Genomic DNA, 19,793 nt, shown 5'->3' on the forward strand with positions numbered 1-19,793 from the left:
AGAATGAATGGCAATTAATTGCAAATAGTATCGGAAAGAACTAATCAAAAGTCATTTTCCCAGAACATTGTCTCACTCTGAAAGAAATGTTGACATTTCCTTCATCCCTCAAACTTGTCAAGCACGATTTATTTTTAGGAGTACCTCACAGTGGCAAACTGTAAACTGGAGATTTTAAGCATATAGAGAGGCTGAATAAATCACGACTTTGTTCTCCATTCCCCAGATGGCAAGCAGCCCTCTGTCAAAGTATACTGGCTAGCAGCTGTAGACAAAGCTTTTCTGGCAGTTGTTCTGACCGCAGGTAAAGAATGACACAGACTCAAGCTTATACAAAAGCCACAAGTTTATTATAAATCACGTATCAAAACATAGCATCTGGTGAAGGGACAGAGGGTGCTTCACATAGCTATCAGTTGGGGATCCCTAAACAAGACAATGTTGGGTCTCTTGACTTCACACCTCTACCATTTTTGTAAGATTTAAGGTTTCCTCAATTATATACCAGCCTTTCATGGTCCCACAGCCTGCTGCTGTACCTTACACCTGTGAAAACTGGTCCTTAACCCTTCTCCACACCAACTGACAGGACAGATGGCCAGGGCACAAGATCCTTAAACATCCGCATCGCTTAAGTGTTAACTACCTAGCTAACTCCCTTTTAAACCATGCCAACTATCTGTCGGCCAGAAAAGTTTGCTGTATTGGGATCTAATCCTAAGCAGTATGGACGTGAGTGAGTTACCACTAATTTGCCCCAAGGACAGAAATCAGTCCCAGACCCCTTTTTCCTTCCTAGTGGTATGGACACGGCTATGCTTCCTTTAACCTGTGACAAAGGTACTTGTTACTTTTGTCTACGATCGCTATCCTAACAGCTGGTACTATGAAAGAGGCATAAATCCAAGCAGAATTAGCAAGTTCTGCTCTTTTACCCAGAAGCTCCCCTTTCCCAACTCTAAAAATGCCAGTGACAAAATGTATCTGTAGTGTGCAATCATTCTTTCCAGCTATGGATAAATCCCCATTTCCTGTGGGAAGTAAACAGGCTGTTTTCTACCCAAGCTTGGAAGCCCCTTTTCCTGTCCTTCTTCCCGTGACTCAGCCTGCCTCTTGTTGGACTCCTTCCTATGTAGCATGGAGGTGGAGGGGGGACAACCTCCACCAAAGCTGGTCCAAGGTCAACAAAAATTGTTGCTAGATCAGCAGATGAAAACATACAACACTGGAAAGATCTTTAGCAAGAAGGTGGAAGAACAGGGTCCCTTAGCACAAGGATGACACTGGCCCCAGAGAGTTTTGCTACTAAAGTGGATGGAGTACCAGTTTGGGAGGAATCACATGGCAAAAGTGATCCTTAACGCAATACCTCAACTTAAAAGTGGTATCATAACGGGTCATTTGTGGGCCACACACAAAGGTTCCACTTTAGAATCTGCTGTTGTAAAGAATAAAAAGTTGGAAACATTGTATGTAATTGAAGTCTGAAGAAGTTAAAACCTGCCGTAACGGAGTTTGAAAACTTCTCAGATTCATCACTTCAACCATTTGAAAAGTAGTGGTGATGGAACAGCCAGCTTCCTCTTCATTCCTCATCCTCACTCTCTATAGAAACTATTTCACTTGCCCTACCAAAAAGGAGGGTTTTTTTCCAGCCTAAAAAACCCCCTTTGGACACATTTTTAATAAAGCTGTGTCCCTGATAAGCTACACCAACAGCAGAAGACAGGCTTGAAATTTCTGTGGACAAGGAAATGCAGATGTGAAGAGTTATGCAGCTTCCCAACAGCCTACCTGCCTCTTACGACTTTCCTCCTCCGTGGGCCTGATAGTTACTCCATGTATTTCCTTTTACAGAAGGGAAATGTCTCCCGACCCAGGCCAACCACTACACGTATACAGACGAGAAGTTGCGCATTTCGGACAGCGCAGTACCTTGTGCGATTGCTGCCACAGGATTTTCCCATCCCCTCCTTTTTAGCCTCCCATCACCTCTCTCCTGCAGGCTGGAAATCAAGTGGGGTCACAGTCACTTTTTATGAGACGGTTGTCAAGTGCCCGACAGGAATGCTGCCGACCCTGACCAGCTCCTCGGTGTTATTTTCAGCTGTTAATAACGGCCATACCCCAAGGCCCGGCTGAAACGGGAGGTCAGGGAGGACGCGCATCCCCCTAACAGCTACAGAGGGAGCCTGGCTGAGGAAAAAAATGCTGTCCTTGCTATACAGTCGCTTCGAAATTTCTATTCAAAAGCAACCCAGGGACAGATAGCGCCGTTCTGTGGGCCCTCTCGCCGGCTGCCGCCGTGCCGGGGCGACCCCGCCCCAGAGCGGGGAACCTGGGGGCAAACACCGACTACAGAAGGAAGGCGCTGAAGGGAACCGGGGCGGGGGCCGGTCCCAACCCGGCTGCCACGGGGGTACGTCCGCCCCCACCCGCACCCCAGGGACCGACTGGGGCGGCTCCCCCGGGTCTCCCCGCCGCGCCGCGAGTCCCTCCCTCCGGCCCTGACAGAGAGACTGGGGACAAACAGCCCCGCCACCGCCGTGCCGTGCGGTGCGGTGCCGAGCCGAGCCGAGCCGAGCGAGAGGGCGGCCGGGGCGGGGGCGCGCAGGGCGTATGGGGAGGGGGCACCGCCGTGCGGCTACATCAGCCCCCGCCTGCCCAGTGCCGGGGCTCGCTGCTGAGCCGCCCGACGGCCCCCAGGCGGCAGCGGCGGTGGTGACTGAGGGACGCTGAGGAGGAGCCGCCTGCACGGCCCACCGGCGGCGGGCGGGCGGGCCGGACGGACGGGCGCACCGAGCGAGCAGCCGCGGCGGGGAGGGGAGACCGGCAGCCCAGCCCGCACCGGCACTGCCATGGCCACCAAGGTGAGCAGATCCCGGCACGGCCCCGGGGGGTCGTGAGGCGGCTCCGCGGCGCCCCCTGCACCGAACTCCCCCCGGCCGCCAAGCAGGCCCCGCCGAGGGACTCGGTGGGCAGCAGCCCCTCTCAGCGGAGGACGGGCTGCCTTTCGGGGGTCGGGGGAGCAAGTCCCCTCCCCGGGGCCTGCCCCTCGCCGCCGTGCACTGGAGGGAGGGGGGAGAGGAGGGGGCCGCCCGCTCCGCTCCGCTCTCGCCGTGCCGCGCTCAGGCCTCGCCGCCGCCGCCCGGCCCCTCCGAGCGGCGCGGAGGGCTCGGCGGGGCAGCGCCAGCTCCGGGGCGAGGGAAAGTTGTTCTCTGCTTAATTTCCGTCCCGGCTCGGCCGGAGCGGCTGCAGGGCCGGGGGGGGAGGCCGAGGGCTGCTGCTCTGGCCGCCGCTGCCCCGCTTCCACCGTGGCCCGCGAACCGGCGGGGGGGGAAAGGCCTCGGGCGCCGGGCGGCCCTGCCGGCCTGGGACGGGATGGGACGGGGTGCCTCGGCTGCCTCTCCCCCTCCCCGGCCGGCACCGAGGGGGCAGGCGTGCCGCCTCGCCCGCGGGAGCCCGCAGCCCCTGGGGGTGCGTGACCTGGGAACGGGGGTGTGATTTCACGCGGGGGGGGGGAACACCAAACAGGAAGTGAAATTATTTTTTTCAGTTCTTCAACAGTGTCAGCTGTTAATGCAGCAGTCAAAATTGGCCCATCCTATCTGAAACTGGTCTCTTTCTAAATTAACAGTATTTATGTACACTATTGGTGGGTGAAAGCATCTCTGCTTGTGTAGGTGTGGGTTAACGACCACCAGTAAATGTCATCTGTAAGTTGTCTAAAATGCACAAAAGGCTTTTTTTTTTTTGGTATTTGAAGTAATACTTTGAGTCACCTGATTCCATAAACTTGGCCAGCAGTTTAAAAACTTCCCTTTACTGAGGCGGTTCTCATACAGTGTGCTATTTGTGTTGTGCTTCTCAGTACTGGAGAAACTTAGCATCTTGACTGTGTCAAGTTTAATGTATAAGTAGCTCTCTCCCTAACCATAGGAGTTGATAGGTATTCGTGTTTTAGTAAACTTTTTCAGAAGCACAGAGGAGTTGGTTTTAGGCTTCGAGATCACTTAAGCAGTTTAAGAACTATTAATATGGTGAAATTTATGTTCTGTTGAGGTTTTAAGAGTATTGTTGATAGACTCAGTTTTAATATTGGTGGTTTCCACTGATTTGTGGGGTGCATGTATGAATAATATGTGATCAGCCTGACTATTGTAGGTAGCAAGAAAAAAAAATACTTCTGTGTACACACATACTACATATTACACTGTATGCTAAGTAGATACTGTGCTAAAACAGTTTACTGTTTCTCTCCTTGCCTTGAGGTGCAGTACCCTCATGAGATCCTGAGTTCTGTCCTGAACACATGAAGCCATTTTATTGATATGCTTGGAAACTCTTAGCTTGCTTTTCTTGAAATAATTTTTTTGAGTCATGGCCTCATTCTGAAGGGTGTATAATTTCTAACTTCCTAACCAGGACTGGCCTGAAATCAGGCGGTGCAAGTTTTTTTTATTCTACACGTTGCAAGTTGTGGTAATTTACTTTAACTTGAGGGTTAAAATTGGAAAGTGATAATCAGTAAAGACTTGATATTTTATTGTTGTTGTTATTTTGGTATGCTGGTAACTGAGAGCATTACTGAAGAGAAGCTTACTTCACTTTCTCTGAGTTTCACCCAGGAGATAGGTCTCTCTGCAAATTGCCCTTTTCTGGATTTTAATTTGTTAAACTTGTGCAAATGTCAGCTATAGTAAAGGATACTTTTTTTAACAGTGTAAGGGAGTAACTGGCTCAAGAAACAGTTTTTAGGAGCTTGGCCAACTAACCGGTCACCATTAAGCTTGGGAAGTAAATTTTATTTTTTAAATTGTAAACAAACTTCTCACCTGCTTGCCCTTCTTCCAAAATAACCTTTTTCTAAAGGAAATATGCAAAATGGTTTTATATTGTATGTGAAAAAGGTAACAACGCTAAACTATAATTAGTCATCTGGAGTATGAATTTCTTGAACTTTAATACTATATAGCTGGTCTGGGCAACTGACAGTAAGGCCTGGCCTGAGCTGCACGGGCTGCTAGCACTTCCAGAACTAATTCCTGTTTAGAATATACTTCCCAAGGAGGGCTGGGGGAAAATTTGGTCTTGATTTTACCCGATCACTTTCAGTGATGGCAAATCTAGTCTGCCTTTTTTTCCCCCCCTTTTTTTAACCTATCAACCCTCTTACTGTTGATGCTTCTTTATTTTGAATCTAAATTTGTCCAGCTTCTGTTTCTAGTTTTATCGTTTTGTCTATGAGATTTACAAATGCTTGTATCAAAGTGTTAGGTTTCCTGGGGGGTCGGAGGAAATTAGGGATTTCTTCCACAGCTAACTTGTAAACCCTGGCCAGTTTTCTTGCCTCCCACTGCGATAAACCACAGCAATTAAGTTCCTAGAGTTTTCCAGTGTGAAGACGTGGACTACGCTTGTGTAACCTGCTGGCTCTTCCCTGTACCATTCAAACTCACCGGGTTTCTTACTGAAATAATAAAAGCTTTTAGGGGGAAGGACTAATATTTTTGTGCAAAAAGACCTTTAGCGATACTTTCCTAGCATATTTGTTAACTGGCAACTTGGTAGGGAGTCTTTGAAACTGGTTGGGGGTGGCTGTAGGCCCTAAGTACTCTGAAGGCTGAGGAGACTGTGTTTCATGCTGTGAGCTGAGCTAGCAGTCACCATTGCTCCTTCTCCTTATTTGCTCCTCATCCTGTGCTGTCTGTACGTCCCAGGAGTTGACTCCAACACTTGCCAGGCACCCTTTGAGCTACTGTAAGTTGCTGACATAGAAAAAGATTAACTGAACGGAAACAGCAGGGCCACCTTCTCCAGTCCTAGGGAGGTATAGCAGCTGAAAGTTTGCTCAGAGCTCATGTGAAAGGTTGGGTGGGGTGACAGAGTAGGGAGGGAGAGACTTTTATGGAGAAGGGTGGAAATATAAATGGGAAATGGAGGATCTGAGACTTCTGGTGGCAGTTCTTCGGTTGGCTAGATCCTTACTGTAACTTGGCAGTGGATTTCATTATTCCCTGAAGGCTTGCTCAAGGTCACATGCGCTGAAAACTGAAGCAAGTGAAAAAACAAATCAAAGCAAACAAAAGAAGGATTGTTTAGGAGATGCTAACTTCCAAAGGTTTAGTGTAATTTAACTGGTCCTGACTTCAGAGGTAGGCAATTTCATATCCATGTTTAAGAACTGATGCATTAAGCTAGATACTTTATTTTGGATGCGTCCTTCAGAAACAGAGCTGAGCTTACTAATTCCTTATTTTTAACCGTGCATTACAAAAGAAGGTAAAAAGTGCCTGAGCCTAAAAGAATAAAGCTTAAAAAATTTTCAAAACTCAATCACAAAGAAAATGCAATATTGTAAATATGTTTCTGTGATACTTGCTTGCAAAAGCCACAGATGAGATTCCCATTCTTTTATTTGTTCCTCCTTGACTTCTTTGGCCTTTCCTTTTCTTTCCCCACTAGGGTTTGCCAAGTCCCAGCTTTACTCATGCCCTTTCTTTTGTTTTTGAGTTTTGTTGAATAGGGAGAGCTAGAAATGTCAGGAAGTGATATGCTGGCTTTTAAATAATGTGCTCCCTACCTCAGTCTATTTTTAGAGTTTGTTATTATTTTAAAATGTAGGTAAGTCCTCCTCTTGAAAGGCTGATGTTTGGCATTTGCGAAGTCCTAATTTCAGAAGGAGGTGATGATATTAAGAGAAGTTGATAGGTTACGTGCGTGCTCATAGTCAAGATGGTTCTTCTGGAACCTGTGCTGCTAATGTGCAATGAGGGTTTTAATTTAGAGGTCGCAACTAGAAGCCGATAAACTCTAATTTACAGGAGTAACACTGTTGAAGTTGGTGACGTTACTTTCACAAGTGAGGCATTTCACAAGGCAGGTGTTGATAAGCTTCAGGAGATTAGGCCCCTCTTAGTGTCAATAGCAGCAAATTTTATTTTGTAACACTAGGGGCACCTGTATCCTACCATTATGTTCTTGATTGTTCAGTGGTTTGCCTGCTTTAAGAACTCATTTGTATCTGGTTCTCTTTGTAGGACTGGGCTTGTTTTTGTGGAAAGAAGTCCCTTGAGATGAAAGCTTAGACTGAATATTCTGTTCTTAAATGAAGATACAGCTTAGCAATACTTCTAAAACATGGAAATGTTGTTCAAGGCATTTTTGGTCCATCTAATCATGTTGGATGCTATGCTTGGGTAATGATTCCTCTGACTCAGTTTTTCAAAGTTATTTTAAGCACCTGGGCATTGAGTCATCAGCGACTCATTACCAGAGGTCATCATTTAAAAACATGATTACAGTAGCTAAAGAGAAGGAAGTCTGGTATCAGATGTCCATAAGCTTCATCTGGTTTACAGACTCAGCAATTTAGATATTCATTCTGGTAGAATTTTTCCATGTATTGTTATTATTTCAGCAAGAAGTCTTTACAGTTAACTGTGGCTTTTTAATAAAGGTTATTTTACTCAATTTTTTTCAGTGAATTATCTTCCTTTTTTAGAACCTCTGATTTTCAGGTCTTCAAAAAGCTCCTTAAATATTGAATATCCACACATTCTTCTGTTTATAAAAACCTCCTTATTTGATTAGGACATCTGGCAAATTTCAGTGATTCCAGAAATTACATAGAGAAAATTATATGAGAACCTTGCTGTTTTAAATATACAAGTTCCCTTCAATATTACCTTTACAAGCAATTGCAACATTGATGATGCTGGAAGCAGTCTTGCAAAACATTACAAAAGCAGGTAATAGAGACTGTAAAACAGTGGGAGTGATTTGTTTCAGCCAGCACTGCAGTAGGACAGATCAACATTTAGATATCTGGAATTACTTAAAGTAGATAACTATTGCAGTGTTCACCATTTAAAGCTAAACCTCTTCTATTTCAAAGCACGTTTCACAATTACAAGGTCATTCAAATTCACTTAAAGTTCTCCGAGGGGGCAAAAATCAGAGCTTGTTCTTTAACTTTCTTCAGTTGTATTCCCGCTTTCTCAGCGATTTATGTTGGGAAAGGAGTTTCCAAGTAACAAAAAGTTAAAAAAACAAAGCAGTCTTGTAGTAGCCCGATAAGCAAAACTAAAGTCCCACTGAAGAAAAAATACATGCCTATTGCTTACTGGAATATTTCATTTAAGCTCTGAGCCTTATTATTTTTTTTCCAAAGCAGTCTTTCTCTTTAGGCTTCATATGAGCAAGAACCCTCCGTCAAAAAAGAAAAGGGGGGGGGAGGCAATTAAGACCAGAATCATTTATCTTTGGCAGATAGTCCTCTGTGAGACCCACAGTAAGAAGGGAAGGGCACAAGAGGCAGCTCTTCTTGTAGGGAGCTGCCCTTACGCAGGCTGATCCAGCTGTTGCGTAGTTGCGAGGGGACATTCGGGACGTGGCCTGGTATGAAGGGCACGTGAGCCGTCCTGGGCACTGCTAATAAGAGGGTGCGTGCTCATAGTAAATGTGCTGGGTAAAATCAAGCCAGCGATGCTGTGTGTGTGAATGGTATTTTCTGTTGGTAAAACCTCTAATTTCCTCTTGTATTTTAGAGCAGCTCTTCCCCTGGGCCCTGCCCCTTAAAGGAAACCACTGTACAGGAGGGGTTTCCAATGTGCAAAATAGGTGGCTGGAAGGAGGAGGGGGTGGTAGGAAGGTAGGCAGTGCAGCTTGAGGGAGGTCCCTTGGGAGTCCAAGCAAAACAGCTGCTTCTGGGGTGGGCAGCCATGCCTGACCTGGGGTTTCTGCAAATCGGACTTGCCCAGGTGAAATCATTCAGTCCCACTCCTGTAAAAAATGGGACTGGGGTACAACTGGTTGATGGGCATTTTCTTATGACTTATAGTTTTGTTACTGACTTCTGCTCTGAGTTGCCATCTGCTCCTCCTTGGCAAGGGAACTGTTGTACTTTTATTTTGTGTATTCATATGGTATCTCTGTTTGTACACAGTAGGTTTTGGACTTGCTTTGCTTTTCCCAGCCTTCTAAGACTGCAGTGCTCGTTGTTCAGAGCAAAAATAAGTTGTCCTCTTAATTCTAGTTGAATTCAAGCAAAGTGTTTTTTTTCCTGTCTTATACAACAAAATGGCTAACTTTCAGTAACTGGTACAAAATTTCTTTTAGGATAGCTTTAAACTGGTTCCGTCTTCTGTATGAGGATTTTTTTTATGATTATATGGGTGCTTTCCAGAAAGACAATTGATATAAGGCTGTTACATTTATTGTTCTTGTTAGTTCTGATTTAAATCCTGGGATTCCCTGGAGAGCCTATACAATTCGTCTTTCTGCAGCAGTAAGGCCATGACTGATGAGGCACTTCATTTTGTCCTACAACTTCATCAGATTTGAGAATTAAGTTCAATTGTTCTATTTCCCCTGCTGCATTAATTCTTTGTAGGGGGTCGGGGGGGAGGAGGAGGAGGAGGAGGAGAAGATTTAAGTAAGTAATTGAATATTGCAGTAATGTATGATAATGTCCTTAGTGCTTACCTAGTTACAACACAGTTTTTTAAGCAGTACTGTAATTTCCTCCCTTAACAGCCCTGTATTTGTCTTCTGAAGATGGTTGCTTATGGAATACAAAATCAAGCATCTTCCCTGCTGCAAATAACTAGACCATATTCTTGGAAGTCTGTATATGGTTGTTGAATTGTAACTTTTATATTAACAGCTCTGTCACGTTCTGTCAAGCTGCCAAATCTTCTAGTAATTTGTAAGGAAGCAGCAGTTCAAGCTTTCTTTTCTGACTTCTTTGATGCTTTCTGTCACTGTGAAGGCTGCTGGTACAACAAAAGTTTGTGCAGTGTCCAATTTAAATAAGTTCCTAGGTAATGGAAGATGGAGATTTATAAAGGAGAAACTTTAAACATTGTATTGACTTAATCCAGTTCTGTCATTCATTTTATCTTTTTTAATGCTTCTGGATTTTTTTTTTTGGTTGGGTGGTGATTTTGTTTTTTTTGTTTTAACTGCTAGTTAAGTAACTGCTAGGTTGCACATTGCATTAAATTGCAGGTGACTAATGTCCGGTCCAAGTGCTGGATCTTCTCTGGCCAGGTCTATTGACTGAGCTTTGCTTATTTGAGCTGCCATTTAAAGTGCCCAGTTTGTAATTTTACAGTGTCTTTTACTTTTCTACACTGCCAGCAGGAAAGCCTCGAAGAGCTGTGGGCTTGGGCACATTAGAACACATAAAACCTGAACTTTGTCCATTTCTAGAGTAAAGAAGCTTCATCTGATAAAATGGTAAAATGGTTATGTTGATGTAACAGTTTCCTCACTTGTCTTCATAAAATAAAAGTAAACCTAGAAGTGGTTCAGTTATTGGGCTTTCATAAAGTAATGTTTCTAAAAACTAATATCCCAGAATATTAGCGTGTTGATTGTTGGTTACTCAAGTAACAGAGAATTTAGCAGAATTCCACAATGAGGTTCTGTTCTGCTGCATTTCAGATTCCATCCCAGCTGCCTTCAGTTAGTATGCTATTGAGCACTTGTTTCCTTATTAATATTACCAGTATTTGGGACTTCAAAGTAGTGCAATTATTTAATTCTGTATTCTACAGGTCAAGTTTTATTTGAAGTAGCAGATAGTTTGCTTTGCTAGTTCTTCATTTGCTTCTAGACTGGCCAGCGCAGCTGGTACATGGAAATGCACAACGTGTAATAGTGTGGCGAGTCTGAAAAGGCTTGAAGTTCATTAGATAACCTTAGCAAAATTTGTGCCTCTCCAATTATTGGGATAATTACTGTTTTTTCTAATCTCTACTCTCCTAGAGGCAGCACTATTGTGTGACTACAAGCCGTCTTAATGAGTAGGTCATAATGTGGCAATTTTTCTGGTGAATGCTGCAGGCTTTTTCTGAAACCTTCACCTCCTACCAGCTTTGTTCTTTGGGGACCGGACTGCGAGGGTACCATACTGATCACCCTTAAGTTTCAGGCAAACATCAGGGAACTTGGCACTGCAGACTTGTGAAACACAGTTAAATATTGATTCAGCAAACAGTTGCAAGTGTGGTGGTTTGATTTCAGAGACACAGTAATGATTAATCTAGGCAGAGATTTTAATCACGCTTGAGATAAATGCATCCTGCCTAACATCCGTAAATACAAACCCGTGCTGTACTTGCTGCAGTTGTATGTCCTGTGTGACTGGAAGTAATATTCTCAAATTTGAAATTGTTTAGTCCCCAGTCTATTTGGCGACCCAGAATATGTTGGTATCCAGAAAGAAAAATGTGGAGAACTCTGGGCACTTGGACCAGCGCAGTAAATAGATTCTGAAAAAGGTCTTCTGATATCCTTGGAGCTCCTCGCTCACAGTTAAAGGTTTTGCATTACATCGTTAATAACTAGTAACTGGCTTATAAGTTTTTTTTAAAAAAACTTCAGGTGCTTAACCCAACTGAAAGCTCAGATGTGATTCATAGGAGTATCTGAATCAGTATTTGGAAACATCTCTAAATGACATGGGCGTCTTGCATGTGTTTCTGCAACTGAATTTCCCTTGTTTCTCTATTGCTTGGGTGCATGGGGATTCTGTTATTTGATTTGACAGTGCCCCGTAAATAAGTCTGTATGAACACCACAAAAGGCAACTAAGCACCTCTTTTAATAGTGCATGATAGTTCTTCTGAAAGTATCAGAATTTGAATGCTGCTTTTTAAAACTACTGAGCTGCTTATAGATAATCCACAGACTTTAAAATCGTAAGCACTGTTGCGAACGTGGAAAATGTTGCAGTTTCTCTTTGCCTTTTTTCATGCTCTGTGACAGTGGTTATCTACCCACCTGATTTTGTAACTGCATGGAAAGAAGCTATAGTTTGTTTTAATAAGTTAAGATTTTAAGATCTGTTACGTTCTAACACTTTTAAGAGATCCTAGTCTTACAACCGTCTTAGTCCTCATACTACATCAATAACTTTCAGTCCTAGATGCTTGAGCTGAACAAGGGACCTCCCAATGTGTAGGAATTCACTTGAATGCAAGTTCTTAGTGTTTGTGCTGCCTGTCATTCTGGCCAGCAGTGTGTTTCAGTGGGCTTTGGGGTGTGCTGATGTTTGCTTAGAGGTAGACATCTATAAAGGAGCTCATGTTCTGTAAATCAAAAATAAGATATGTAACCAAAAATGAGCTGGACTAGCCTGAACAGAGTTCGGGTCGTCTTCACTGTCTTGCTGAAAATCGTTTTTTGGTCAGGGAAGTCCTGCATGGTAGATCTGAAGAGCTCTTCTGCCCTCACTGAGGAGAGCCTGGGTTGCTGAAGAGGCTAGTAATTTATTGACTTTCTTACTAGAGAAAACATTTCCAAGTGTCTTTAACAATTGAAAACTTGCCTGGTCACTTCTTTCTTACAGAAAATCATACAGAAATGCTTTCAGGATAAGCTTATTACTCCTTTATTCTAATTCTAAAAGTGCCAGTGGTTTAAGCCACATGCATATTGGTGGGAATCAAGTATTTCATTACTGTCCCCTACCCTATAAACGCTTCACATTTTGTGTTCTATGCTTTTTGGAAACTCTTCATGCTGCTTTAACCATTTTTTTTGCAATATGAGGTAGGCATTTTAATCCAGTATGAATACTTAATGCCTGAAGTATTGTAGGCACATGCAGCTTCTGAGGCCGAAGACGAGCTCCCTGTTCTGAGTCTCCTCTGTCTGCAAGCATGTTTTATTAGCAGGAAGAAGTGATGCAAGTCCTTGTTTCTTAGCTTTTTTAAATCTGTATTTAATTTGCTTTTAATGTGCTTATTGGCAGTGATGTTGACTTCAAATGACTAGCTGCAAGCTATTTACCTTATTTTAGAGTTGAAAAATTGCTCAGAAGAAAGTGAGCCAGCAGGTCACAAGGCATATTTTTAATGTGAATTTGTAGAGTAACGTGAGGATTCAGAAGTTACAGCTGGTGAGGGAACTCAGAGTAATGATACCTGGATATTGTGATCTCTGTTAGTCCAGAAGTGGAGTTCTTTATTGAATTTTAACTTTTTGGATATTACTGGAAGTAATATTCTCAAATTTGAAATTGTTTAGTCCCCAGTCTATTTGGCGACCCAGAATATGTTGGTATCCAGAAAGAAAAATGTGGAGAACTCTGGGCACTTGGACCAGTGCAGTAAATAGATTCTGATGTTGCTGAAAGCAAAAACCAATTGTGTTAGGAAGGAAATGTAATACTAAGTGGAGGTTTTCATTAAACAAGTAAATTTTAATTTTTACTTGTTGTTTAATAAAATCCTAGTATAAAATCAACTTGAAGGGATGGTTCACCTTCTTCAGGCTAGTAGGCTTTTTCCTTAGGCAGATGTTGTTGAGCACATACACAAGAAAAGTGATGCCTAGCACTCTACAAGCAATATACATTTTCTCTATTTGGTCTGTGTTAGTTAAAAAGATAAGCATTGTGGTGGTCTTTGTAATAAAACTTTATCAATTTAACTGGCTTTGTCTAGAATAATGTAGAATCCCTTGGATTCCTAAGGTAACATTTCTGTAGGAGCAAGTCTCAGTGTCGCTAGTGTCCTCTTATGCTTCTATCTCCAGTTTTTTGTTTGCTCTTAGGAATGCTTGTGAGGGGAACATGTGCAGAGATTTCTTTACTGCAGACAGGACAGAAGGTACCTGCCTTTCCAGGCCGAGAGGCATAGGCACTTGAAGAGCTGCTTGATATTTCTGCATAGACTGTCCAAATGTATGCTTTGCCTAGCAGTCTGGTACAGTTGTGATAGAGGGACTAAAATGAAGAGGCAATTTTGTCAAATCGTAGCCTCAGATGTTGCAGCTGCTGCAGTGAAAACCTCTGGCTTTTGGGTGAGCTTGGGTTTCAGGTTAAAGACTGGGGGAAAGTTAAGTGTATCTAAATGATAGCCACTGTTAGAAGAAAGGTAGTGTACTCTGAGATGGGAAGGGGTTGGGGGTGGGCAGGGGCAGCTCCTGCCTATGTTTCTGAAGTATTTTTCTTCCTGGTTTTCCAAGCTCTTTGGACACTAGTTTTAATTCTGCAGCTTTTCCCAGTACCCTTAGTTAATATCAATGGTGGAAGTTAGTGTGTGTTTTGACTTGTTCAGAGTTTTGCTTTGGTGAGGTTGTTTTTCTTTTTCCAAAGATACATCGACTAAAACATGGTGACCTAAGTAGTCTGCAAATGGTGAAATGAAACAATGGTTAAACTGTCATTCAGAGCCTTGCCTACCCTGCCTCATCTCTGTAGCTTCACTGACATGGTGACGACAGCTAGGGGTTTAATGCTGACTCTTCAGTTGATAACAAGTTGGATGTCTTGCAGTTGTTCCAAGTAGTAAACTACCTCAAAGACAATATTAGACAGTAATCATAGGGCAAATTGCTGTGAAAGATCAAACAGCACAGAACAGAAAATGCAAAAGTCATCTCAGGTTAATTGTCTCTTGGTTGCAGAGTATTGCCACTTTTTAGATTAAATGCTTCATTTTGAATTCTTTTGGATGTAAACAAAAGATACTGCCAGTTTCTGAACAGATTTATTTGCAGCTAGGGTTTTGTATGTATTCTTTTCCTTCTGCTTCCTCAATTTCTCTAATCCTGGCATCCCAGCCTGTATCCCAGGAATGCTATTCCTATTTTGTTCTCTTAGGAACTGCTCTTTAGAATGAATACTTTGCTTTTCCCACCAATTGTTTTTAGAAACAATTTGGGACACATGGACACACACACAGAAAAAAATCCCAACCAGAAAACCTCCCCCAAAAAATGTAAAAAAAAAAAAAAAACCACCAAAAAAACACCAGACCCACATCCAAAAAGCTTGTAGTACAGAATGAATAAAACCAAGTCAGGGAAGATTAAATGATTCTATGATTCAAAGACAAATGCATTTTACTGTTCTGTGCTTCCAGGTGTGATCATCATTGCTTATGAGTGTTTCACAAGCAGCTGGTTTCAAAGGCTTATGCTTACTAGACCTACTGAAGAATATTTGTACTAACTGATGCAGTTTTTGTAGCAAACCTCTCTGAAGTTTATTCATAACAGAAATGTTACTTGAGGTGACCAGAAGCCCTTTGTTTTTCATTCCAGCTAAAAGCTTAAGCTGCTGTCCTAGAAGAAAAGTTTGAGTCTGCTTACTGTCAAGGCTATTTAAAATTTAAGGACTTGGCTTGTGAAGAAGGGTCCTAGCTCAAACCCCTCTTCCCCCCAGAAAAGCTGATGCTAATTACTAACTTTTTGTTTTTTTAAAAAAGGACATTTTACCAGGCTTTGCAAATTATGGTTTCTGCTTCTCTAATGGGATGCAGGTTTCTTTGAAAAGATTTATCTGATCTATTTAGTTCCAAAACAGAAATATGGGATTTGGTCCTCTTTCTGTGAATCTGGGAACTGCTGCCATCAACAGTAGGACAGGAGACTGGAGGCAAAGCATGAACCTGGCAAGTGTTGCCATCCTTGCTGCTGTGATACAGCAGTTACCCTCCTGAGACAGTGGCATGAAGCAAATTAATCCTGTGAATCCCTGTCCCTTGAAAAGATCACTCACTGGATGGCTGAAGCACTGAACTGCTGAAGCACTAACTACTATAAAAGGAAGGTGTGCGTTTATGGGAATTTCATGCTATGAACCTTTTATGGATATTTCCTTCAGACTATCTGCCACTGCCAGCTGTCCAAGAGCAGCAGTTGTGGTACAAGTTTCCTAGACTTTAACACATGGTTGAAACAGATGAATCTATGGCATAACTCAAGAGCTCTTTCTAATACAATGAAGGCCTGTCTGTAGGGAAATAATTTTCAAAGGTATGTCCAATTTTTTAGCGGCTTCTCCAATTTTACTGCTAGAAAGCATACTTCCATTGTAACAGCGGTTCTGCTCTATGTGGGTCATAACCATTCTTAGAGGTTTAGACAGGGAAGTTGTAAAAGCTGCTGCAGGCACAACTGATGTGCATTAGCTGTTAGTGTGGATGCTCATGGCTAGTGAGGAATGCACAGTAGTTTTTGTTGTCCTGCTTCTCCATGAAAGAGCTGGCTTCCTGCAGGTGGGCTGTCACGCAGGCAAGCGTATGCCTGTGCACACCAGGATTGTCAGACCTGGGGATAAGTTGCTCTTCTGTCTGATCCTATTGTCCCTTGAGTGAAACATCTTAGAAGGCTTATTCGTACGAGAAATAGGTGCTTCTGTTGCTTTATCACCTCTTTCAAGATTCTGGGGAAAATACGTAAGAGCCAGTCCATCAAGATGTCTGCAGAGATCTTGGATAATATTCTAGTAGCTTAGTGTGGTGATAATGTTATCCTTCACTGGAATTTTATTGAATTATTTTTGCTAGCCAACTTCCTTCCCACTTAATTTATGCTAAGAGTCTTGACACACTGACAATTATAGTTTCATAGTCTTATGCCTGCTTGCAGAAATAAATTGGCAAATGTTTGTGGTCGGTTTTTTTTTCCTCTTGCTTTTTAATATTTTGGGAAGAGGAGGGAGGTATTCAACTCAGGCAGAAGTAAGTGATGGAGAAAGGCTAAGTCTGCTCCAGATCTGCAGAGCAATTATACTTTTGTTAATCTAGGTACTGTTTTTCAATGCAAAGACTCTTTAGTATTCTAATATGCTTAGGCACTCTTACTGTTATCATTCTAAACAGACAGTAATAGTAGTTGATGGCAATACTTAGGACTTCTAGAAGTTGGAGAGGCTTCACTCTGTAATAAGTCAGTAAATCTGTAGAATGGGAAACCACAGTCTGGACGTGTTGACTCCTACAGCAAGTAGAACAAGCTCATAAGGATGCTGATGTAACGCTGAGATTTACTGCTTTCCTTTCTGTTTTCTTCTCCTTAATACAATCTGAACATCTATATCCCTACTGCTGAAAAGCTCCATTTTGTTTAATATGGAGGAATTCTCACTGGTTTCCCCCTGTCCTCAACTTGTAGAGAAAACTGCCAGCTCCCTCTCGTTCCAGAGAAACTGCAATATATCCCAAAGCTGCAGAGATGCTGGGGATCAGAGAGCCCTTTCCTCCTTGGCATGTGTTATGCCAGGGTTCTGCTTAATCCATGTGAGCCTCTCCTCACAAGAGGGAGCATGAGATGAACGTCAGGGTATGATACAAACTCCAGTGGAGGTGTGGGAAGCTCCACTGCCACCTGAGCAAAGGGAGGCAGTAGGTGTACAGTACAGTGACCAGGTCTGCGTTTTAGTCAGTGAAATCTATTTAAACTTTTTGGGTTGGTAGTTCTTTTTCTCAAAGGATGTGACAGAAAAACTTCACTGTCAAGAACCAGTTTTATCTTGTGGAGGAGAAACAAGTGCAGCCAGTAAAAGAAACAAATTTTCCTCTAGCTAACAGATTGATTAGCAATTCTTACTTGTTTTGTGGATTTGCAGTAATCTGTAAAGGAAGCAATGGCCTTTTTTGCACTAATAAAACAGATGTTTGAATTTCTGAAGTTCCTGTAGTTCTTGGATTGTTTGATCCTTTTACGTACGATCAGAAGTAAATATGAAGCACAACAGTTATTGGAACAAGTCTTGGGGTTTTTTAAAGCCTGTGTTTCAAAGAAGTTGCCTTGATGGTGTTCATTCTGTGATCTTTGGAATCTCTGACAAATTCCAAAGATCACAAATTTTCTAAATATTCAGAATGTCCATAAGCTTAGACCTAGTATTCTATGCATGTATTCCAGTGCGCAGGAGCTGAAATCCTTTTCTGGATAAATGTTTTTTTTCTTTCCATGCCCATGTGCTATTTTGCATAACTGGCAAGGATCTGACTCTAAGCCATAACTACTACTTGGATATTATACTTGTGGCCAGTAAGTAGGAAAAAGTTTATTGCAAAACCAAACCATTTCCCTTTTTATAGTGTTTTGGGACTGATTTGTCAAAAATTTAAATGGGATTGGGGCTGATGTCTCTGCCCAAGGAAATGCTAGAGGGAGAGTTTTTCCTTGTTAACAATACAGTTATTAAACTCAGGGAAAACATTTAGTCACTTAGTTTCACTTACTTTGATATTGGTTGAGTGTATGCTTTCCCATTAAATCTTAAGAGTCAGAGGGTAGTTTTAAAACTTATTGGCCAGGAGTTCTCAGGGGCTTAATTCCCAAACTAGTTACTTGAGTCCAGAAACGCAAGTGAAGCGGAGAGTACCAGCAAAAAAATCTGGGGAATGTATTTGAGACGTCAATATATGGATCAGGTTACAGATGTACTTCGAATGCCTAATGTTCTGTAAGAATCCATTTCTGTAGTATGGTGAATTTTTTTTCTTTTCAATTTCTCAAACTGCGGTAAGGCAAAAATTATTGGGTTTGTTTGTATTTTTTCCTTCTACTTTTTTTTTTTAACAACTTCTGAAACAGGAGTCCAGAGCAGGTGAAGGGATAGACTTTGTCACAATGACTGTGTATCTTTCTCGGTCTGTCTTTCCCTACGAGCTGAATACCTCCAGATTTTTCTGAGTAACTTATTTTCTTGCTACATCTGGAAAACTGAGTATTTGCATCTGGCCTCTTATTAGACACAAATATCTCTTACCTTTCCAGCCTGGTCATTACCGTGGGATGTTTTGCCTGTTTTCCTGAAGCCTAGTAAAATCTGCCATTGTCCTGCTGAACTCTCTTTATTCCTGTGACTAAAAGCAAGAACTTAATACTGTCGTGTGCTGCTTGAAGAAGCCTAAGAAGGCTACCTGGTTAAGACAGCTGTTTTCCCCACAGTTCAGATGCCTAGCATCTGAGCTTTGTTAAATCGGCTTGCAGGAACTGGATAAGTATTGGTAACCTGCTGTAAAAAGGACGTTTTGAACACCTTCATCTACTGCTGCTTAGGGGAGAGGTGTGGAGGGTGGCACTTTTTATACCCCTGCTTAAAATGTTCTTGTACTTCAGAAGGTATGTTTCTTCTCTCCAATTTACTTGTTAAGGAAAGTAAGGTAGCTTATTCTTTTATTTGCATGGAGGCCTGATTTTCTGCTGGAAGGAAAGCAGTCAGTGTTGTTATTGAAAACAGTTTTCATCTATTCATCTTTGGTTTGCACGGCATAATCTGAAAGTGCTGAAAGCCTGCATTCTAAGGGAAATGCTTTCATGCAGGAAAGCATTCACGTGCTTTGCGGCGCGTGTTTTTTTTCCAATGTTGTGCTTCTCTACTGGAAAAGACCAAGTGTTTGATTTGTTGTGCACATGGTTCAGAATTAGCTTTGTCAGTTGAACTACAACACACATGTTTCTCTGCGCTGTTTTTATTTACACTGAAAGTATCTCTTGACCAGCCAGAAGTATTTCCACATGATACTTATGAAATTAAAATGTGGGGGAGGGGAGTTGTGTTTTATCTGGTTTTATGTCAGAACAATGTAGGTGGGGATCATAACAACCTGCCATTTTGAAACAGTCAAGGCTTGATGGTGAGTGTCTTCTGGTATTTTTTTTTTTTCCCAATCACATAACTTACTTTCAACAGAAACCATTATTTTACAATTAGTTTTGGTGTTGTGGTTTTTTTTTTTTCTCCCTGACCTCCAAGTACCAGGATCTCATTGCTATACACAGTGTCTGACATTAGTAACAACATTTTCAAATTGTTTTACTTGGATTTAGTTTTCTAATCTGCAGGAACAGAGCCCACTTCTGTATGACCTGAGGTAACTAAAGCATATGTGTTGATGCTGAAGATGAGACCCTAGTCTTGCCTGTTTCAAGGTGTGCTAGGGAAATTGACTTGTTTCCTGAAAGAAACTTTCTGCTGCTCTTAATCCTGTACGAGCTGAAGAAATAAGGACTATGATGTAATCTATATTGAGTATTGA

At 42.3% G+C, this 19,793-nt stretch overlaps 1 protein-coding gene across 2 annotated transcripts in view; it reads left to right on the top strand.

The window, feature by feature from the left end:
- Positions 1–2,399: 2,399 nt before the first annotated feature.
- Positions 2,400–19,793, top strand: part of SNX9 (sorting nexin 9) — a 63,325-nt gene continuing 45,931 nt past the window's right edge. The window contains exon 1 of one of the 2 annotated variants that reach the window (XM_064447094.1): positions 2,400–2,870. In XM_064447094.1, the coding sequence (XP_064303164.1) occupies positions 2,859–2,870 (12 nt within the window). In that variant the 5' untranslated portion in view covers positions 2,400–2,858. The remainder of the gene's footprint in view (positions 2,871–19,793) is intronic. The other variant, XM_064447093.1, reaches the window with a different exon arrangement.

This window comes from Phalacrocorax carbo, chromosome 3, assembly GCF_963921805.1.
Source record: "Phalacrocorax carbo chromosome 3, bPhaCar2.1, whole genome shotgun sequence".
Taxonomy (NCBI): Eukaryota; Metazoa; Chordata; class Aves; order Suliformes; family Phalacrocoracidae; genus Phalacrocorax; species Phalacrocorax carbo.